The following is a 20,470-nucleotide window of genomic DNA, read 5'->3' on the forward strand; positions in this document are numbered from 1 at the left end:
GTTGAATGTTGAATCGCATCGCAGTCAAGTTATTTGGAACCTAACTATCAGACTTATGCAACTGGCATTGCAGGCCAGCTTAGCAGGCTGCGTCTCACACAACAATAATAAAAGATTAAAAAACCTCTGTACTGTTAAATTGATTTGCAGCCGAAACATGTAGAGCAGGATATTGTTTTTTCTGAAACAATAAACAACTCACAAAAACCCATTGAGGAAAAGCCGATTTTAAATTCAAATCACCATGATTTGTTTTATTTAAATGATGCTTTCAAATTTGAAGATATGAGTAAAATGCATATATGTGTAATTTAGATTTGGTTTGCATGAAGATAAAAAAGTCTTAAACCTCTTGGACAGGATCGGACGACAGGGGCACATCTGTAGCTTCAATCTTTTCCAATTTTTTAGAAGTTTTTTCGGGCTCTTCTTTAGTTAAAGTAATCGATCTTTTTTCTCGTCTAGTTAAATTTTTGAATTAACTTAAAATATATTTTCTTTATATCCAATCAAATAATACCTGCTCAAGCACTTCCAGCTTCCCGAGTAGCAGCCATAAATGGTGCACGCTGTAGCCATCACGGCCCCAATCACCAAAACCATGATTCCAGCAGCCACGATACCAGGAAATACAGATTTTGCATCTTCATCAATTCTTGCTGAAAAATCATTAACCATAAATTTTGTACAGGATTATATTATTTAAAAAAAAATTGTACTATACCTTCATAGTCCCACTTCTGCTCCAATTTTGAAACCATTGCTGATATATTTTCAGAGTGGTGACATTCTTCAGTGTTTTTGTCCCACGTAAAGAATCTATATGAGATACGATTTCATATAAATTAATTCTAAATTATAGTATATCTCTTCTGAAATTTACTTATGACAGTCGCATCTTTTAACGCCAGTTCCATCATGATCTGCGCAAATCAATGGGAATACTGAACATTGCACGTCAAAAAAGCAAGACTCTCCATAGTTTCTGGCTGGAATTAGTTAATAATTAAGTAATTGTGCAGGAATTTAAGTTTTGCTGGTAAATATAAATGTTCTTAATTAACCTGGAAAGCAATGCAGCGCATTTCGCACAAATCCAGGCTTGCACTTGCAAAAGCCGGCGTCACAATGCTCATTCAGGGCTTGGCACGACCTCTCCTCGTCGCAGTCGAAACCCAACAAAAACTCGTCCTGTTTTCCAACTGCATCTGCTTAATACTAAAATGTAGCTCGTCCACATCTACAATGGTCTGGGTGCGCTCACCTCGTGGAGTAATTGCAATCAGGACGATGACTAAAACGGAGACCCTGCAATGGGCCAATTTCATCTCGGTGGTTCCTAGCTGTAGTTGTTTGCACTTGGCGAGCACCAACTCCTTACTGCCGGGATGAGATTTTGGGAACAACACCACAGCGTGTGGACAGTATATGCATTTACACAGAAATAGATTTGGCTCTATTTCAAAATTTGAGACGCGCGCGCTCGATAAGAGCACACGCCAGGCTAGAGAGCAATGACAAATTTTGCACGCTTGTGTGTGACATCCGCTCAGTTTAAACATTCAAGATTTCAGAGGAAATCAAAAGTAAGAAACTAATAAAAACAGTTTCTTACAATTAGCTTAGAAATCAGAAGCATTTTAGAAAATACGAAGAAAAAAAATTTAACTTAAAGTGACACAATTTTGTTTTATTTTTTTTTTACCAGACAAATCTCCTATATAGTGCGGTCACCAAACGGAGTATTTTCTATGGGATGATAAAAATATATAATATGTTCATATAATCGATGAAATTAAAAAAAGTCTTGTTTTGCACTTTTTTTATCTAGAGACATGAAATTTAAATATACGAATGCATTTAATGTCTGGATATTTAATTCCACTTGCTTCGTAAGTAAACTGTGCTCAGTCAGGTTACACAGTCACCTCCAGGCTCACATTCACATTTAGAGCAATACCAAACAAATACAAAAATATAAAACCCGTGATTTAGGATTTTGCAATACAATGGTAACATCTTAAAACTGCAGACCACAGACTTTGTTGGCAGGTACGGCCTTATCTGTGTGCAGAAAGAAAATCATTATCAGCCAAAGATAACATTTTGACAAGTTTTATTTATTGATTCAGAATATAATAGTTGCATCGTTTGTGAATGCAGCTTTACACTTACCAATCATTTTTGGGTATGGAAGGTTCAGATTATCCATGATATGGACAAACTCTTTCAGTGATTTTGTTAATCTGGCGTTGTACTTTTTCTCTTCCCCAACTGTTGTTTCCGTTAGTCCTAAATATTACAAACACCATTAAATTTACTATAATTCAGTTATAAAAAAAATACCTTTGTAATCATGGGCTGGGTACAATTTAAAGTTTTCAGGCAAAGAGAAGATTTTTGTGTGCACCGACTCGTACAGAGTGGTCGGATTACCCTCTTGAAAGTCTGTGCGGCCACAGCCCCTAATCAACAGGGTGTCACCTGTAAATGCCATGCCCTGCTCCTTGCACACATAAGTAATGCAACCTAGATAAAAAATGAAGAAAAAAAAGTAAATTCTTATTGTTTAATCTGTGAATATTTTTCATTTTAAATTTTACAAAGCAAAATTCATATTTTAAATATTATAACTTTAAATCAATAATATAAATAGTTGTTCTGAAAATTTCCTCTAATTAAGTGCAATGATTTATAAATCTAAATCATTGAGAATAAATCACCATTAGTGTGTCCCGGAGTTGCTCGAACTTCTAATTCGTGTCTGCCAAAATTGACGACCTCTCCGTCGTTGACATAAACATCAGCTTGGGCACCACTTGCCTTTGATATAAGGCTTTTGCAACCAGGGATGAGCGTTTTCAACTTGCCAGTGCCGGTGATGTGGTCAGCGTGCATGTGAGTGTTCACTAAACAAAACAAAAATTAGTAAAATAATTTTTATCTGATATTACGTCATGAAATTTACCTTAGAGTTAGAGTCTGTTTTTATCAATTATTATTGATTCAAGTGAATAATATAAATTTTGAACTCTAAGTGTAAAATAAATATGGTAAATACATGAAAGAGAATTTCTCACTTGCAAATGTTAATGTCAATCCGAGTTCATTGATGATATTGGCATCTCGTTCTGCCAGTTCAAGAACAGGATCGATGAGGACAGCCTGCTTGCTCTTCAGGTCTGCCAAAAGGTATGTGTAGGTGCAGCTCTCACGGTCGAACAGCTAGGTAAAATAAAATTTAAAAAAATGCAAAAAAAGTAGGTCACGTTTTGAAAAAAATATATTTGGAAGATTTTGTACTAACCTGCCTGAAGAAGAAATCCTCAGACAGAGGAATATTCGTGGATGCCATGGTTCTGCCAATAAAGTGGAGTGCGAGAGGCCGTTTGGTGCACGGTTGCCCTGCGAGAAATGAAGAGGCCCTGCGCGCACCTGTCGTGATAACGGTGCGCAACATCGTCTCTCGCAACGCAAGACACGCGATTTCTCTATTTGTATTGTCAGGCCAGGCAAAAATCGCCTCAAACTGACGCAACCCACTTTGCCCGAAAAGGCTCTGCGCTTCGCCTCACGTAGGCAACCGCACGGCGCACACCAAAACACAGCCAGATGATTGCCGCAGGTCACGTGCGCACCCGCGCGCCGCGTGCCGGTGGATGGAGCACACTAACTAATACAGGGCATTCCACAAGTAAAGGATCCAGTATAGGGCGAGGAGGAACAAACTGACTGCAATCGAGAGCAAATAGGGCGCATTTACGCGCAGGAAATCGTTCCGGTCCATCGGGAAATGCTGCGTCCACTCGTCTATTTCTTATCTTTACCACCGACTTGCGGCTTGATAACCTGCTGATCGGAGCAGAAAATAGTAATGACGAGTTTGGTACTTGCAAAGTTTGTGTTATCACTTTTCTGCTTGGCCTCTTTTAATGTAGTACGAGTGAGATAAGCAAGAAGATCCTGCAAGGGCGTCTTATACAAATTAAGCATTAATATATTAGATATAATATACAATTCATTGTATTGGTTTTCTTCGTTTAAAAAAAAGTATGGAAAATATATTTTTTCCTAAAAAAAAGGTGTAGTGATATGCCTAATTTTTTGTATTTATTTAATGGTAATAAAATGACGATTAATGATTGATAATTATAATAATAAAATCACTTATTTTATTTGAAGCAAATTTTAAAAATGTAAATAACCCCATCAAAATCCATTAAACTGTTTTAGAAAAAAAATGATAAGATTTGTTTATTGCGGTCGCTAAATGCACTTAAAATAATTATCATAATTAAATGATAGTGAAAATTTAAAAGAGAAATCGAAAGAATCCGACACACAAAGGAATGAAAGGAATTTCCAAAATTTCTCATGACATGATCTAGAGATTTGTTTTCAAAATTGTAGAATAAAAAAAATAAAAAAATCTACACAGCCGAAAAAAATAAAACGGAAAAATAAAATTAATGCATTGTATTGTATTCATTATGTGTGATTTGTGGTAATTTAAGAATTATAGTTCGATTCACCATTGTTTTATATAGCAGATCTAAAATTTCTGCAATCGAATATATAATGTACAAATCGTACAAATTCCTCCACGCGGTCGTCCACTCTCGCAAGTTTTCGCGCCATTCGCGGCAAATTGGCCAAGGCGGTTATTGTTTGCTTGCGATCGATCCGTCTTCGAAGAGCTTTTCAGACTTGCATTCCACCAATCGTCTGTCCGTCTGTCTGTCTGTCTTGAGAATCCAGACAACGAGACGTTGGACGAAACGAGTGAAGGAAAACAAGTCGAAAAAGGTACTCGAGGACGACGACCTGCTTGTTTTTCGGCCGAAATTCGACTCGCACCTCTGTCGGTGCGGCCGCAGCGGACATGGCAGTGTGAAGGATGCAGTCGCTGATCTGGACGGGGAGGAATCTTTCGCGGGCGCTGATCAGTGGGATCTGCTCGCGGACGCAGTCGAGCACTTCGGCGACCAGCACCGAGTCGCGGCCGAATGCCCAACAGCCGCACTTTGTTTCGGCCACCTGCGGCTTCCCGAAGCAGTTGGTGAAGCGACGGGCGCCGGCCAAGCCGGGCCAAATCGGCGACGACGCGTGGTTCGTCGGCAGGCACAAGACTCTCGACGTGCTAGGTTCGTTCCCCGCCGACCTTGTTTGCCTTTAAATTTGCCACTTTTGGCCGCACGTGTTGGTCGAGACACCGGACCACGACCTTGAAGTGACGGCCCAAAATCTTTTGCGTTTCGGGGACTTTGCGAAAACGAGATATGAAAGGGTGATTTTTCGCAGGGCAAGGGTCGCGCCCTTGCTGCATGCAATAACTGCTTAATTATGTAACCCTTGTTTGTGCGCCGTGCTCTATTTAACTTTGATTAATCGCGAGTTGAGCGTCAATCGAGCAGGACGTTTATGTTTTAATGCTCGTCGGCAGCATTGCGAAAAGCTGAGACGAGAATAAACGCGTCAATTTTCATTCATTAAGAAGTGCTTGTTTATATTTAAAAAAAAAAAATGCCTTATTTGGTAACAATATTTTGCATACTACTTGCAACACTTTCAGTTTCTCATTATATTAAATAAAAAATATAAATAAATTAATAATTAAATTATTCAATATTTTCTATATTAATTGTTCTGTTCTTAGCCCTGCAGTCACAAATTGAGCAAATTAACTTAATTTATCCAGAACTGTCATAAATGAGAAAATTAATTTGTACTTGTATTTGAAAACTCGTCATTGATTTTTAAATTTCTGACCAAAAATTAATTCTTACATAACAGGTGTTGCTGATGGCGTCGGTGGATGGAGGCATTACGGAATCGACCCTGGAATCTTCTCAGGGTTTCTAATGCAGACCTGTGAACGGCTAGTCACTACTGGCGCTTGCAGCTCCTCCGACCCTGCCATGCTGCTTGCCAGGTCCTACAGGGAACTGCTCGAAAACAAGCAGCCCATCATAGGTGACTAGCGTTTAAAGAATTACATCGACAAATTTATAAATTTTTTTACCTTCTTTCAGGCAGTAGCACTGCTTGTGTGGTGATGCTGAATCGAGAGACAAACACTGTACACACAGCCAACATTGGCGACAGTGGATTTCTGGTTGTGCGAGGTGGCCAAGTTGTGCACCGCTCCGAAGAGCAGCAACACTATTTCAACACACCCTTCCAACTCTCACTGGCTCCTCCGGAGCACTCTGGTCACGTATTGAGTGACAGGTATGTGTGTTGAAATTTTTGTCAAGTGATGCTTAAGGCTGAGCTTTTCTTGATACTTTTCAGACCTGAATCAGCTGATGTGACAGATTTCCCTGTAGAGGATGGTGATGTGATTTTGTTGGCCACCGACGGCGTTTTCGACAACGTGCCTGACTCTCTTCTCCTAGCTGAGTTGATAGGACTGGAGGGTGTGAGAGACGAGTTCAAGATACAGGGGGTGGCTAATTCCATTGCTTGGATGGCCAGAAGTCTCGCATTTGACCCTAATTTCATCTCACCCTTTGCCAAAAGCGCCCGTGAAAATGGAATTGATGCCATAGGTGAGTTTTTTTACCCCTGGTTATGTTTAGTTTGCTCATTGATATAAAGGATTGAATTTTTTAATGAAGGTTATGTCATATTCTCTAAAATAACAATATTTTTATCATAATTAAATTATTTTGAATAATGATAATTTTTTCATTTGTTTATAAAGGTGGAAAACCAGACGATATTACGGTGCTTTTAGCAACAGTGGCCTTTCGTTGAGTGAGGCTGACGTCGGAATTGGACTCGACTCATATTTAAGTTGGCTCAATAGATTTCCTATTTTTTAGTAGTTCTTCATAAGATCTTGCTGCGCGACTGACAGTCATATTGACGAGAAGCCGTGAATGAATAAAATTGTACAAAGTTGAGATACAGACTCTAATATTGAGAGCCGTTGATGCCCATCCGCGACTAGTGACTGCTCGCAGTGTAGTGCAAATTTAGTATGTTCATGTGAAGATGTTAGATATTTTGTGATTTTACAACAATACACAACGCCCCAGCGCTTGTCAAGAACAAAAGTGCAAATAAATACGTCTGATAAAAATGATATAATACATGACGCAGGCGTTTATTTTTCTCGAAAGTGCTCAGCTAATTGTTAATTACAATCGACAAATCGTAACATTTGCCGTTTCACAAGTTTGGTAATCTTGCGGTTATCAGGAGATAAGGCGCACCTCGCGCGTCAATCCAGTTGATTAATTTTGATTTGGTTGAAGGCAAAATGGAGAGGGTGCAGGTTCTTTTTGAGAATGGCCAGAACACTTTTTACTGCGGTCAATATGTTAACGGTCACGTCAGTCTTCAACTTGACGTTCCGACCAGGTTGAGAGGTAACATTGTAGTTTTGCAATAGTATCGAGACACTCATTGTCAGCTCTTCTGTAGCCATTACTCTTCGTGTTTCCGGCACTGCTGAATGCAAATGGGAGGAATGGATACACAAGCGGAGTCCTCAAAAGCAGCTCAGGAGGGCCAGCCTCCAGCAGAACCAACACCCTCCCCACGAGATGAAGGTGTTCAAGAGCAATGAACTCTACTTCGAGTATAAAATCGCCCTTCTCCCTGCATCTCGTTAGATACTCGGAAATCTTCCATCAATTTATTCTCCTAATTGAGTATTTTTTCCCTTAGCCAATGACCCTCTTTTAGAGGCCGGCGAGCACAAGTATCCATTTCACTTCAACCTACCTCACAATATTCCTTCGTCCTTTGAAGGACACTTTGGCTATGTCCGTTATATGGCTTGCTGCAAGGTGGACAAGCCGTGTGCCAGGGACCACGAATCTAAAACTCTGTTCACCATCATCTGCCCCCTCGATCTGAATCGATTTCCCCATTTATCTGTATGTTTCCATTTAAACACACGGAAATTCAAATTCTTACTGAAAAAAAAAACAGATCCAAGCGGATGCAAGTGACGTTAAAAAATTTTGGGGCCTCTTTCGACGCTCGAAACCCACCACTGTAATTTTGCGTCTTCCGGAGAGTGGTATTGTTCCCGGCCAACTAATTAATCCTAATATCGACATAGAAAACAATAGCGACGTTCGCATTAATCAAGTGAAGCTATCACTTGTCATGGTAAAATAATATTTTTTTAACAAAATTATAACTTATTTTTGATAATACTGCAAAAAGAACTCTGTCTTCACTGCAATGGGTGTGAAAAAAATGGACAAGAAAGTCATTCTCGAAAGTCACCTTGGGGCTGTTGAGCCAAAACAGTCAAGGACTTGGTTCAGAGGTATTTTTATACAAGTCCCTGCAGTTCCACCTTCAGGATTGTCTAACTGCACTCTCATTGATGTCAGCTATAAACTCAAAGTATTGTTTTTTTTTATATAAAATAATTATGAAAATAAAAAAATTAATATAAAAAACAGCTTGTAGCAGAGCCTGAGCGGCCGCACCTCAATATCAATGTGTCCCTTCCGCTGACGGTGGGCACCATTCCCTTCCAGTCGCACTTTGGTTCCTTCAACGCAGCTAATAATGGTATAATACCCCCTGTTGGCTGGAACAACCCTGAGCCCAGCGCCCCATCTGACTCGATGCCCGAACCCCCCGAAAGCACTGATGCATCGTACTACAGTTCTATGCGTTAGAATTTTATTTTTTTTTTTATGAATTTTTTGTAAAAAGTTGTTAATTTTTTCTCAGCACCGCCAAGTTACGAGGAATCGGTTGCTTCAGGAGAGTACTTAGAAATTCATGCGTCACAAGCTTTTTCTCCAAGATATCCGGTTTACTCGTCACTTCCTCTGCCACCCGAATTCATCCAAGATAACATTCCTGTCACAATCAAGGAGTGATTTTCTTCTATTTTTTAAAACACGTCACAGGGATTTAACTGAAAATATTCCAATTAGATCCAATATCTATATATCAATTATTAATGTTTAATTTCTTTTGAAACTGCGCAAATCAATAATATTTTTATAAAATTTGTAACAATAATTTTTTAATGATTTACACACCCTATCCAAATAATTTTATAATATTTTTAAGATTATTTTTATTCCAAATTTACTCATCACCGCATCAAACTACTAACAATAAGTCATACATTGTTCATATTTTATCCTAGATCTAATTGCTTTTAAGTAAAAAAAAAAAATGGTTTGAGTGGGTTAGAGAATATTAAAAAATATATACATATTTTAAAAAAGATGCCAGTAATTTTTTTTTAATTGTACTTAATAACATAATATGTAGTGATTTACAATTTCTGAAATATTATAATGTGATCAATATATAATTAAGGAATATTAAATTAGGTTGAGGGTGTATGTAGGTGGCCACAAATGCCTAAAAATCCAATGAAGCCTGCCAAACGCCGCTGAAAGCGCGCGTGCATGGCAACGCGAATATAATTATTTATCCCCAATCTCATTTTGCGTCGTAAAAGCAAAAGGTCCGACCATTTATGCAACCAGCGCGGCGCCACCCGATAGTACGACTCCTAGGTGGCAGCACAGACTGCCAGTCGGCCAGTCGCAGCTGTCGGAGACCACAAACAATATTACATACACACACGGATCAGAATTCGAGATTCATCGTCACGGGACCGCTCTGTGGCTGATAATTATATTCGAGAAAAAGTTTCGTTTGGGACGCCGAGTTAGTACTGGGCTGTCTTCAGACACAATGGACAGTCCGCGGCGGTTCGCGTTGCTCGCGCTGCTGCTGATTGCGTGGTTAGCTGCCGACTTGCAACCTGTCGGTGGTTCGCTGACCTTTTCAGCCGACCTGGTGGCCAAGTCTGTCCGAGGACCAAAAGTCTTTGATATAGATACTTCGGAGACTTTCAATGCTGAACCGGCACCTCGAGTGCGCCGAGAGACTACCAAAGGCGTGGACAATGCCAAAGCAAAGGTGAATTTTATTTAAAAATTATTTATGTTTCAAAAGAATTCTCATAAAATTGGCAGATAAATTCTTTCGGTTTACACACTTTCTATCTTTTGCCGGTGCGCAAAACAGTGAAACAAACAAGGTGTTGGGCAGGTCGGGACATTTTTTGGCATTCAGTCAACCGCACTAGCCAAAAATAGATTAATGCGCATTTCTTTGTAACAAGGAAAAGGAAAATAATAATGAATAAATTTGTTTCAGCCCTCCACCTTGGAGGTTTATCATCTGAACGACACACGACAACAACTGATGGTCCATTGGGCCGGCGACAACTCAAACGTTGTGGTATGTCTTGCGAAGGACGTGGTACTTGTGTCTGGCACGACCAAAAGTCTGCGTCCGTCGGCCGTTTACATCTCTTACGATTACGGTTCGACTTTCAAGAACAAAACCGACCACTTCAAGCTGAATGATTCGCCGGACGCTCCCTATGCTCATCTTGACAAGTTCTATCAGCACAGTAAATTCAGCAGCCATGTAAGCATCTCAAGAATTGCAAAGATGCACTATCAAGAATCTAAACTTTGTCCTTGGTTAGTTTCTGTTCCCAGACAGCAAGAACAAAGTTATTTTCACTACGAACGACTTTGGAAAGACGATCAAAAGGCAGAGTGTGGAGTTTGAAATATCAGAGCTTGCATTCCACGAAGAAGAACTTGAAACGATAATTGTCCTTGATTCCAGCGCCCAGGAAAGAAAAGTTAATAGATTTTTTTATTAATTTTTCTTAAATACTGCTATGAATAATAATTTTTAAGGATTGGTTTATTATGTAACAGATATGATTCCGTTTCTAGTTAATATAAACTTACTTAATGTATTTCTTAACAAAGTGATAAAAATCTAAATTTAAAAAATTAATCCATTTTTATTGCCCTCAGCTATGGCTCTCGACAAACTTTGGCAGTACTTGGACGATGGTCCAGGAGTATGTGCACTCGTTCAAGTGGAAAAATGTGCCTGGCCAGACTCCAGTGCTGTATGTTCAGCGTCAGGAGCCGACGGGCACTTTCACAGTTCTCACCTCCCCGAGTCTGTTCCGCATCAAAGGCGACATCCAGGTGGTCATTGAAGGAGTCGTCCAGTTTGAAGTCATTGAAAACTACATGTTTGCCAGCAAGCAGACCAGCCAAAAGGTGAGTGGCCGAGTCAGGTTGCGCTAATATTGCTCATAACGAACACTGTTTGACAACAGACAACATTGTGCCAGCGGCATGGCATATTTATAGATTTGGTTTGCACTTCTTGCCTCACTGCGGGCTTTCAAAATACAAAGAAAAGAAGTCTTTGCACTTTTAGTGATTTACTTTTCAAATTACAAAAGAAGAACTACAGAATCAGAATTTCAGTTCGTAGGAATTTTGCACTTCTTTATTCGAACATTATATTTCTTGAACTAGAACCATCTCCTCTAAATACCTAATTATATTTTATTTTTTATGTGATAAAAGATAAAATAATAGAGAAACAAGTTTACTACCCTAAAATGAAATTTTTACAACCACCCTCATCTTTGAGATAAGGGCGTGCTTTTTTTATTAAATTATTAGCCAACATGTCACATGGTTTTCCTCTTATCTTCAATTGTGTGGGTCCGCGCTCTTTGAAATGAATTTGCTCACACGCAGATGAGTCACCTACTCGACTCATTTCTCCGCCAGCATGGTTTCCTCTTCCCGTCAATTAGCACTTCAAGCAAAAAACTCATATTCATGCATGCTTTGCAATTTGAGGGGATTTGTAGCCAGCTGGATTTAGCTGGCTCACGGTCAAGTTTTATTAGCCAGGGTTTTCCACCACAATTTAGAACATTAAACCAGCACCGGTTATCATAACATCTTGTTTTTCCTTACCCCTTCTTAATTTTCCACATAAGGATGTAAGAATCCCATCAATATACTTAGTTTCAAGTAGAGAATATGTTTAATTGTTTGCTTCTTATATAATATATTAGATAATTTTCCATTATGTGCAAAATTCTCAAGTTTCAAAAGAAAATCAACGTTCGTAAATAAAGCTTGTTTTTACGTTTTTTATTTCACATATATATGAGTTTATCTTATCAGGTTAGAGGAAAACTGCGCTTAAAATAAAAATAAAGCAGCTCGTTTGTCGTAGTTTGTCGTCACCACTTGACAAACGAGCGTGCGGCGGGTAGAAAATAAAATAAACCTGCGTGGCTCAATTACGTCGTTGGAGTCGGTTGGAGTGTTAAACAAACTAACTCTTATGGGATTGCATTGTCAAAGAGCGAGGGTCAAAAGAACAAAGCTCAGTTTCAATTTTTTTTTTTAAGATTTATTATTTAAATTTATTAAATGAGAACCTATATTTAAGATAATTATTTGCTCATCTGATCATGCTATAAAGTTATTTGCAGAATTATTGAAAAGCTTACCTAATTATGAGGCGGCTGTGTATGCAAATTTGAAAAAAAAAATAAGTTTAGTGGTGGTTAAGTTATAAAATAAAGAAAAAGAAAATCACACTTAATTTAGAGAGTGGTGAAAAGAATGCTTACTTTATGCATGCATTCTTTCCTCTGTTTGTTTAAAATTAAAAAAAAAATCATAGAAAAAGTTAAATTATTAATTCATTTAGTAAACTCTTCTCCACATCATGGTATTTATTGTTTTTGGTTGTTTTATGTTTTCAGGGTGCCTACGAGATGGTGATTTCTCACAACAACAAGCCATTTGTGCCAGCAATGTTTCCGACAGACCTGCCTTCTCTGTCTTTTCACGTGTGTGACGTGTCCAATGACCAGATCATGGTTACCATCAGCCACGGCCCAACTGTCTCAAACCTTTACGTCTCCGATTATCTGAGTGAGAACGCGCTGCGCTTCTCTCTTTCGCTGTCAAATGTTTTTGCCTACTTCCCTAATATCACATGGGCCGACTCTCTTCTCAAGTAATTAGCAAATATGTGTGAAGAAGTTTTTGCTTAAACTCTAAATTCTGTAGGGACCTGACAAATGACCCCTTTGCTGACATTTACAAGGTGAAGGGTGTGCGAGGAATCTACATTGCATCACAGGTTAAGGAGGGTATGCAGAGGATTGGCCCTGAGAGTCTGGTCACTCTGATCTCTTTTGATCAGGGTGGCGAGTGGCGCAAAATCAGTCCCCCTACTTTTGACGAACATGGACGGAGGATAGATTGCAATGCTGTAAGTTGCAATATCGATCATTTTTATTGCCTATTCAATAATAGAATTGATTTGTTTGTTCTAACATAAATTATTTTCATTCAATTGTTTGATTATTTTCTAAAATTTTATTTGTCAGAATAATATCCATTAATTTAAATTGAGACGTAAGGAAGCTAACAAAATGTGATGTCTTCAGTAATTTTTACTCTTTACAGGCTCAAGATTGCTCTCTGCACCTGTCACAAAAGTTTGGCCAGCTTTACCCTTCAATCAGGTCAATTCCCATTCTAAGCTCTGCTTCGGCGCCTGGTCTGGTGATTGCCACCGGTGCTGTTGGCAAATCGATGAAGAGTCATGCCAGCATCTTTATGAGCCATGACGCTGGTCTCACTTGGCGCAAAGTGCTGCAAGGACTGTACACATACATGATGGGTGACCATGGTGGAATTGTGGTTGCAGTCAAATACTTCCGCGAAAATACAAAGGCCAAGGAGATTGTGTATTCTGTCGATGAAGGCGAATCGTGGCAAAGTCTAGAGTTCCATGAAGAGGGGCTCAAGATCTATGGCTTGATGACGGAGCCTGGAGAAAACACTACAACATTCACTATGTTCGGATCCTTGCCTGCCAAGCACCAATGGGTTATTGTCAAAATAGATCTCCGAAGCGCCTTTAGTAAGATTTTAATTAAGATTTTTTTCTGAAATTATATTTCATGGAATTCCAGAATACGACTGCACCGATGATGATTACAAATTTTGGTCTCCCAGCAGCATTGATGGTCCTCACATGCAATGCATTCTCGGTAAAAAGGAGACTTACCAAAGGAGAGTTCCGCATGCCAGATGCTACAACGGCAAAGATTACGATCGACCTGTTAAAATGGAGATATGCGAATGCGATGCTGAAGATTTTGAATGGTAAATTCATTTTAAATCTGGTGTATTTCATGCTAAATTATCATATAGTGACTTCGGATTTGTACGTAATTCGGAGATCAAAACTTGTGTGAGGAACAAGACACAGAGCTTCAACCCCTATGCAGTTCCATCTTCATGCAAACCTGGCGCCACCTACAACAGGACCAAAGGCTATAACAAAATTCCAGGAGATGTTTGCCAAGGCGGAGATGAGCAGCGATTCATGCCATCTGTATTGCCCTGTCCTATGAAGTAAATTAATTCTTCTCTCTGTATCATTGCTGTAATTTGTGCTTTTGCAGGGAGCAAGAAGAATTCCTGGTTGTTTCTGAACGGGAAAAAGTTGGAACTATTTCCCTCAGTGGAAAAATGGAGTTCAGGCAAGTCCCCATAAAAGGAATCAAAGCTGTGATTGGAATAGAGTACGATTTGAAGAACAATTGTTTGTACTATGGAGACGCAGACCAGGATTTCATTGGGGTGAGATAAGTTAGCATATTTAATGAATTTTTGAATAATTTTTAATAAACAGAGACAATGCATGGAGAGTGGCTCCTCAGAGCCTGAAATTTTGGTGAGAACCAATTTGGATTCTGTGGAAGGCATGGCCTATGACTGGATTAGTCACCTCCTCTACTTTGTGGATGGTGCAAGATCTTCAATCGAAATGATTAGAACTGACGTTGGTCACTTTGGAAGGATGAGAAAAACCGTTTTGGATAGAAATGTTTTGAAAAAACCAAGAGGAATTGCGGTTCATCCAGTTCAAGGGTTAGTGTTAAAATAAATCAATATTTTTCTTAAATTTAATTCACGGCTTTTCAGCTATGTTTTTTACACTGACTGGGCCCCAGGCGAGCCAACCATCAGCAGGTGTAGCGCTGATGGCTCAAATGTCAAACACCTTTTCACCAAAACCACTGTTCACTGGCCAAACGGAATCACCATAGATTACATTGCAGAGAGAATCTACTGGGTTGATGCTAAATTCGATTATATTGCATCGTCTGATCTTGATGGCAAGAAATTTAGGAAAATCATCATGAATTCCGTAATTTAAATATTATTTTTTTTTTTTTTTTGTTATAAATATTAATAAGAAAAATTCCCTTCAGGGATTTATTGAACATCCATTTGCTATTGCTGTCTTTAAAGACACTATGTACTGGACTGATTGGAAGCGAAGCTCGATATTCATGGCTGACAAAGACCATGGCGCTGGAATAACAGTTCTAGCCGCTGACTTGCCGAATGTGATGGATCTCAAAGTATTTGCACACAGCATGCAGGAAGGTTCCAATGCCTGCTCTAACAGGACTTCATGCAGCCACATTTGTGTTGGGATGCCACAGGGCTCCTTCAAATGCTTGTGCCCAGACGCTTTAGTGCAAAGCGGGAATGAGTGTTTGTGTCCATCAATGCAGAAGCCACTAGTCAATGGAACCTGCCCCTCTGGTATGTTTTGTTGCGCAAAATAACTTAGGAAGTTATCTCTAAAAATATTATTTCAGTCGCAAACACGTGTGCAAGCGATTACTTCAGATGCAAGTCAGGAAATTGCATTCCAAAGCTGTGGAGATGTGATGGAGATAATGATTGCGCTGATAATTCTGATGAGGTTTGTGTTAAAATGTTTGGGTTGATATAATAATACATTGTCATCTTAGGAGATGTGCGGCGAAACTACTTGCCAGAATAACCACTTCCAGTGCAAAAAGAGTGGCAAGTGCATTCCCTCTTTCTGGAGGTGTGATTTTGATATGGATTGTGAAGATGGAAGTGATGAAGAAGCATGCAGTAAGTTTTAGCTCTCAAATTTATACTATGCTTCAGCAATTTTTCTACAGCCTATACAAACTGTACAAAAGACCAGTTCAGATGCAACAATGGCAGATGCATCAACGAAAAATGGGTTTGCGACCTTGAGGATGACTGCAGAGATGGATCAGATGAGAAAAATTGTCCCTCGGTCAAACCAGTCACCTGTGGACGTAAGTTTCTTATTTTGTTACATGGGACTAATTGAAGAGCTCAAAATACATTTGCATAAATTTATTATTTAAAATTTACAGTATTTGTTGATAGTATTGATCCTTTTTTATTTACAGCCACTGAGTTTAGATGTGGTGGGAGTACAACTCAGTGCATTCCTCTTACCTGGAGGTGTGATGGAGACTCTGACTGTGAAGATCACTCTGATGAGATTAATTGCAAAAATACTTCTTGTGAGAGCTGGCAGTTCAAGGTTAACTAATGTTTAATATTTCTATATTATAAATAATAACTAATAATCATAATTTTAGTGTGGAAATGACCAATGCATCTTTAAATCTTGGGTTTGTGATGGTGACAAAGACTGTCCAGATGGGTTGGACGAGAAAAACTGCAGCGGAAAGATCTCGACCACAACCACACCATCTCCGTTACCATTGGTAATGCACTAAAAAACAATATTGATCAAGGAAAATCATTGATGATTTTTATTTTAGGGCTTCTGTAGTTCATGGCAGTTTAGGTGCAAGAATAAAAACTGCATTCCCTCTTGGTGGAAGTGTGATTCTGTAAATGATTGTGGAGACAACAGTGATGAAGTAGACTGCAATAACGAGAACCACAAAGTTTCAACAACAACTGCCCCACCAACGCCAAGTACAACCTCGGTCACATGCCCAGAAAATCACTTCCGCTGCTATAATGGGTTATGCATCATGGAAACGTGGGTTTGTGATGGAGTCAACGACTGTCCACAAGGGGAGGACGAAGAGCACTGTGGCGCCATCCACACTTGCAGGTGCTTTTTTCGGCCTTTTTAAAAAATATTTGTTATAATTATTTTATCGTCTATATTATATTTTTTGCACATCAGACCGGACCAGTTTACATGCAGGCTTGACGGTTCTTGCGTGAATATGACCCTGATCTGTAACGGCAAAAAAGACTGTATTGATGGGTCTGATGAACTTGGCTGCGACTTCAAACCAGACAGCCGTAAGATCTTACCGATTTTTTTCTGTTTAAATAACGTATTTTATTTTTAAATGAAAATTCAGATCCAGACGACTCAAAGTGTGGACCAGGCTTTTTCTCGTGTGATAGTGGCAGCATCTGTTTGCCCTTGAGTAAAATGTGTGATGGCCACATTGATTGCTATGACGAACAAGATGAATCTGTGTGCGGCCATAACAGCTCCAAGGTTTACCAAGTCGTTCAGATGGGTTACGACGAGCGGAGTGTTGCCAGTGACAGCATTTTGCTTTACTGGTGGATTCAAAAGCCTTCAAACGGAAAGCTTGAGTTTTTGCCAAGTTACTCAGAAGTTGCAAACGGCGCTCAGTGGACCAACTACTCCAAGTGGGTGGACAGCAACACCTTCCAGGTTTTGATCGACGGCCTGAAGCCTTACCAACTTTACAATCTGACGGTTTATGTCAGAATCAAAGGCTCGCCTGATGCTTTCCCACCTGCTAAATATGTTACGGCCAGAACAGCAGAAGGAGGTAATTGTCTCTCCATATTAATGATAATTGATGATAATTATTGAAATTTTTAATTAAATTAAAGAACCATCCCCACCTTGGAATATTTCACTGAACCAAAAGAGTGCCCGAGAAATGGAAGTCAGGTGGGAACCACCGACCAGGGCTAATGGCATAATCATCAATTACATACTCTTCATGTCTCCACCTTACCCTCCTGTCCAGCAAGTGCTGGGTGCCAAGCAGAATTACTACACGGTTCGAATGGATTTTGAGTTTGGCCAAAATTACTCATTCTGGGTAAATCTTACTGTCTTTGAAGAAAAAAAAGGAATTTCAAAATAACCAATGCCATTTTTTATAGATGACATCTAGGAATGGAAGAGAAATGAGCAAAATATCACAGATTGCCTCTCATCGATTTGATGGGGATGCTTTTGTTGACGGAATCGAGGAGCTGAAAGTCACTAGCGTGGCCAACAATTCGGTATCTCTATCATGGAAGGCTGTTCAAGGAGTTGAGGGCTATTATATCACGGCCAAGGGAAAGCCTTCCTATGCAGTGCTGGACACAAGAATTTCGGTGGATACAAATATGACATTTAACATGCTTGCACCTGGAGCCACGTACACTTTCCAAGTTAGCGGCTATCGGAAAGGGTTTTCTGGAAGAGGCGCCCAAGTGATTGCCACTACTCAAGGTAATGGAAACAAAACTTAAATTAATATGCAATATTGAACTAACTTTGTTATTTCCTAATTGTAGGTGATGAGCTGCCAGTGGTGCCAAACATATCTGCAGAAGTGGTTAAACTTCAAGGCACCACGGTCAAAATGAACTGGGACTTGCCAAAAGACCCTAGGAAGATCAAGTGGCACTATGGAGTTTATTATGCCACTGACATGAACCAGCTAATGCAAAGTGAGTCAATATTTGCAGTATGAAGAGATCAGATAATAATGTGTATTTTTAGGGCCTCTTGTTACAACTTCGGAACTTGCCGTGTCCATCAAGTCACTCGAAGCCTGCGAGTCTTATATATTTGATGTGGGAATCGTTGGTCCTATCGGTGCAGGTCCTATGTCTGGAAAGCAGATCAACCTCATCACACAATACAATCCCAGTGCAGCGCCTAAAAATCTGCGTACAGTGCGAGACCCTGTCAAGTTGACTTCCCTCAATGTGACGTGGAGCGCCTCTTGCGAAACCATTCAGACTCCAATTGGTTACATGGTAATTTAAGGAATCTCTAAAACAAAAACAAATCTGAGATCCCAATTTGTAGATTTACTTTGAGGAAATCACAACCAAGGTGATGTTTGTTAAGAAGATGGCCGAGACCACAGACTCATCTTTTTCTGTGCCGTTCGACGGGGCCTACGGTGCCGAGTACAGCATTCAAGTTTCTACTACCGTTCCAGATGCCCGTAAAAGTGCTCGAGTTGTGCACAGCATTCCGATTCCATCTCCGCATCAGCTGCAAGTGCTTCCGGAAAAGAATGGAAGTTTGATCATATACTGGCAGAACAAGGAAATGCCAAAAGAAGTTTCTATGGACAAGTATGTATTTCTATCAACTATTATCAATTTTATATTATTTCTCTAATATTATACCTTTTAGCTACGTTTATGAAGTCCTAATCACCAAAGGTTCATGGCAGGGCCTAGACAAGGCCAGGAAGTTTATCGTCACCAGTCCCCCGTTTGTCTTGAATGAGACGGACAGTGGCACCGCCTACTCTGTGGCCGTTCGCTTGCGCACCTCTAAAGGTTACTACTCGCTACTCTCCGAAATCAACACCATGGAGACCAGTCAACGTAAGGGCTCAATTTCAAACATTTTGTTCAAAACTGAACTTTCTCATAGCTTCGTGGAGTGAACTCATCACCCCAACCCATGTCGTTTCGGTGGTAGTGCCCGTGATTTTAGTCATCGTTGGCCTGGCGTCTGCCCTTGGCTGTTACATCTACCGCCACCAGAGGCTTCAGCACAGCTTCACCTCATTTGCCAACAGCCACTACAACACCAGATCTGGTGCAGCCACCTTCACTGGTGGTGAGGGATTGGGTAATATTTAGGAAAAAAGGTTTTATTTTTTTAAATTATATGATTCTCTTTGCAGATGAAGACGATGCGCCCGTGATCACTGGCTTCTCAGATGATGAACCGTTGGTGATAGCCTGACGAAGCACTCCTAGAGTTGCCCTGTGATAGCCAGATCATAAGTTGTGAGCTGTTGCTTATGTCAGTCTGATGATTTTTTTTCATTCCAAGTGTGTTGTGACTAATTTCATTCACTGCAAGTCACATTCATTCGCCTTCACTTGCTCCACAGCACCTGTCCTAGAAAATAATTTATTTTCTCCCAAGGCCGTGTATTGGCATTTTCGATTTAGCCGACAGGTTGCGAACTGATTTTATTAGTTTCTGATTTATCAAAGTTGTTTTGTATATATTATAGTCTCTGAAATTTTATCTCGCCGCAATTTTTACATGTTGATTGCAAAATGTTTTTTTACAAACTGGACAATTCAGTATGAGGTTGCGAGAACGATATTTGCTAATTGTTTAAGAAAATACCAGTAATAGGATTTTTATATAAACAGACACACCAGAAAGTAGAGATTACAAAATATTTAAAAAAAAATTATAAATTTTTACTTTTATTTGCTTGAAAAAAATTATTTCGTTGATGATGCTGCTGCCTCGTGCAGATCTGCATGCAAGACATAATTTTTTTGGATTGTTCTCTACTAAAAATGTGATAACATTCATTATGTTCAATGTATAAACCGCACCTTATTCCATCGCCATCAGTATAATTGTAAAAGAAAATTTTGTTAATTTTAATATTGATTGTGCAAGATGCATATTGTGAAATGTAATTTAAAAGAAAATTTACCAAAATAAACAATGTTATCATTTAACCTGAAGGTATTAAATTTGAATTTTATTACAA

At 39.4% G+C, this 20,470-nt stretch overlaps 4 protein-coding genes across 6 annotated transcripts; 3 read left to right on the forward strand and 1 right to left on the reverse strand.

The window, feature by feature from the left end:
- Nucleotides 1-222: 222 nt before the first annotated feature.
- LOC132199632 (persulfide dioxygenase ETHE1, mitochondrial) lies at nt 223-3,843 on the reverse strand. Of its 3 annotated transcripts, XM_059624505.1 has the most exons (11): nt 3,308-3,843; nt 3,081-3,225; nt 2,724-2,909; nt 2,347-2,529; nt 2,176-2,292; nt 1,265-2,064; nt 1,065-1,208; nt 884-989; nt 725-819; nt 521-659; nt 223-461 (listed from the first exon to the last, which is right to left on the reverse strand). In XM_059624505.1, exons 1-6 carry the CDS (start codon nt 3,458-3,460, stop codon nt 2,021-2,023), a joined length of 828 nt encoding a protein of 275 aa, XP_059480488.1. In that variant the 5' UTR covers nt 3,461-3,843; the 3' UTR covers nt 223-461; nt 521-659; nt 725-819; nt 884-989; nt 1,065-1,208; nt 1,265-2,020. The 3 variants fall into 3 exon arrangements, with proteins under 3 accessions (XP_059480488.1, XP_059480487.1, XP_059480486.1); XM_059624504.1 differs by lacking the exons at nt 2,176-2,292; nt 2,347-2,529; nt 2,724-2,909; nt 3,081-3,225; nt 3,308-3,843 and having other exon boundaries at nt 1,265-2,016; XM_059624503.1 differs by lacking the exons at nt 2,176-2,292; nt 2,347-2,529; nt 2,724-2,909; nt 3,081-3,225; nt 3,308-3,843 and having other exon boundaries at nt 1,065-1,211; nt 1,265-2,016.
- Nucleotides 3,844-4,717: 874 nt separating this feature from the next.
- Nucleotides 4,718-7,102, forward strand: LOC132201203 (protein phosphatase PTC7 homolog). The gene is made up of 5 exons (XM_059627184.1): nt 4,718-5,144; nt 5,794-5,973; nt 6,033-6,231; nt 6,295-6,551; nt 6,707-7,102. The coding sequence occupies exons 1-5, from the start codon at nt 4,898-4,900 to the stop codon at nt 6,757-6,759; spliced, it is 936 nt and encodes a 311-aa protein (XP_059483167.1). The 5' UTR covers nt 4,718-4,897; the 3' UTR covers nt 6,760-7,102.
- An 87-nt stretch (nt 7,103-7,189) lies between these two features.
- Nucleotides 7,190-9,070, forward strand: LOC132201202 (arrestin domain-containing protein 17-like). Its single transcript, XM_059627182.1, has 7 exons — nt 7,190-7,376; nt 7,432-7,617; nt 7,678-7,889; nt 7,945-8,127; nt 8,185-8,370; nt 8,430-8,646; nt 8,707-9,070. Exons 1-7 carry the CDS (start codon nt 7,268-7,270, stop codon nt 8,856-8,858), a joined length of 1,245 nt encoding a protein of 414 aa, XP_059483165.1. The 5' UTR covers nt 7,190-7,267; the 3' UTR covers nt 8,859-9,070.
- A 483-nt stretch (nt 9,071-9,553) lies between these two features.
- On the forward strand, nt 9,554-20,465 carry LOC132200676 (sortilin-related receptor-like). Its single transcript, XM_059626328.1, has 29 exons — nt 9,554-9,921; nt 10,162-10,437; nt 10,499-10,660; nt 10,842-11,096; nt 12,617-12,873; nt 12,927-13,131; nt 13,329-13,788; nt 13,841-14,033; nt 14,082-14,285; nt 14,336-14,513; nt 14,566-14,804; nt 14,859-15,084; nt 15,149-15,488; nt 15,545-15,651; nt 15,701-15,830; nt 15,881-16,024; nt 16,142-16,278; nt 16,337-16,465; nt 16,523-16,824; nt 16,900-17,021; nt 17,084-17,530; nt 17,595-17,809; nt 17,874-18,210; nt 18,276-18,431; nt 18,484-18,743; nt 18,796-19,070; nt 19,132-19,328; nt 19,378-19,578; nt 19,634-20,465. The coding sequence occupies exons 1-29, from the start codon at nt 9,694-9,696 to the stop codon at nt 19,693-19,695; spliced, it is 6,444 nt and encodes a 2,147-aa protein (XP_059482311.1). The 5' UTR covers nt 9,554-9,693; the 3' UTR covers nt 19,696-20,465.
- Nucleotides 20,466-20,470: the final 5 nt, after the last annotated feature.

This window comes from Neocloeon triangulifer, unplaced genomic scaffold (assembly GCF_031216515.1).
Source record: "Neocloeon triangulifer isolate White Clay Creek 2 clone unplaced genomic scaffold, ASM3121651v1 ptg000014l, whole genome shotgun sequence".
In the NCBI taxonomy this organism is placed as follows: Eukaryota; Metazoa; Arthropoda; class Insecta; order Ephemeroptera; family Baetidae; genus Neocloeon; species Neocloeon triangulifer.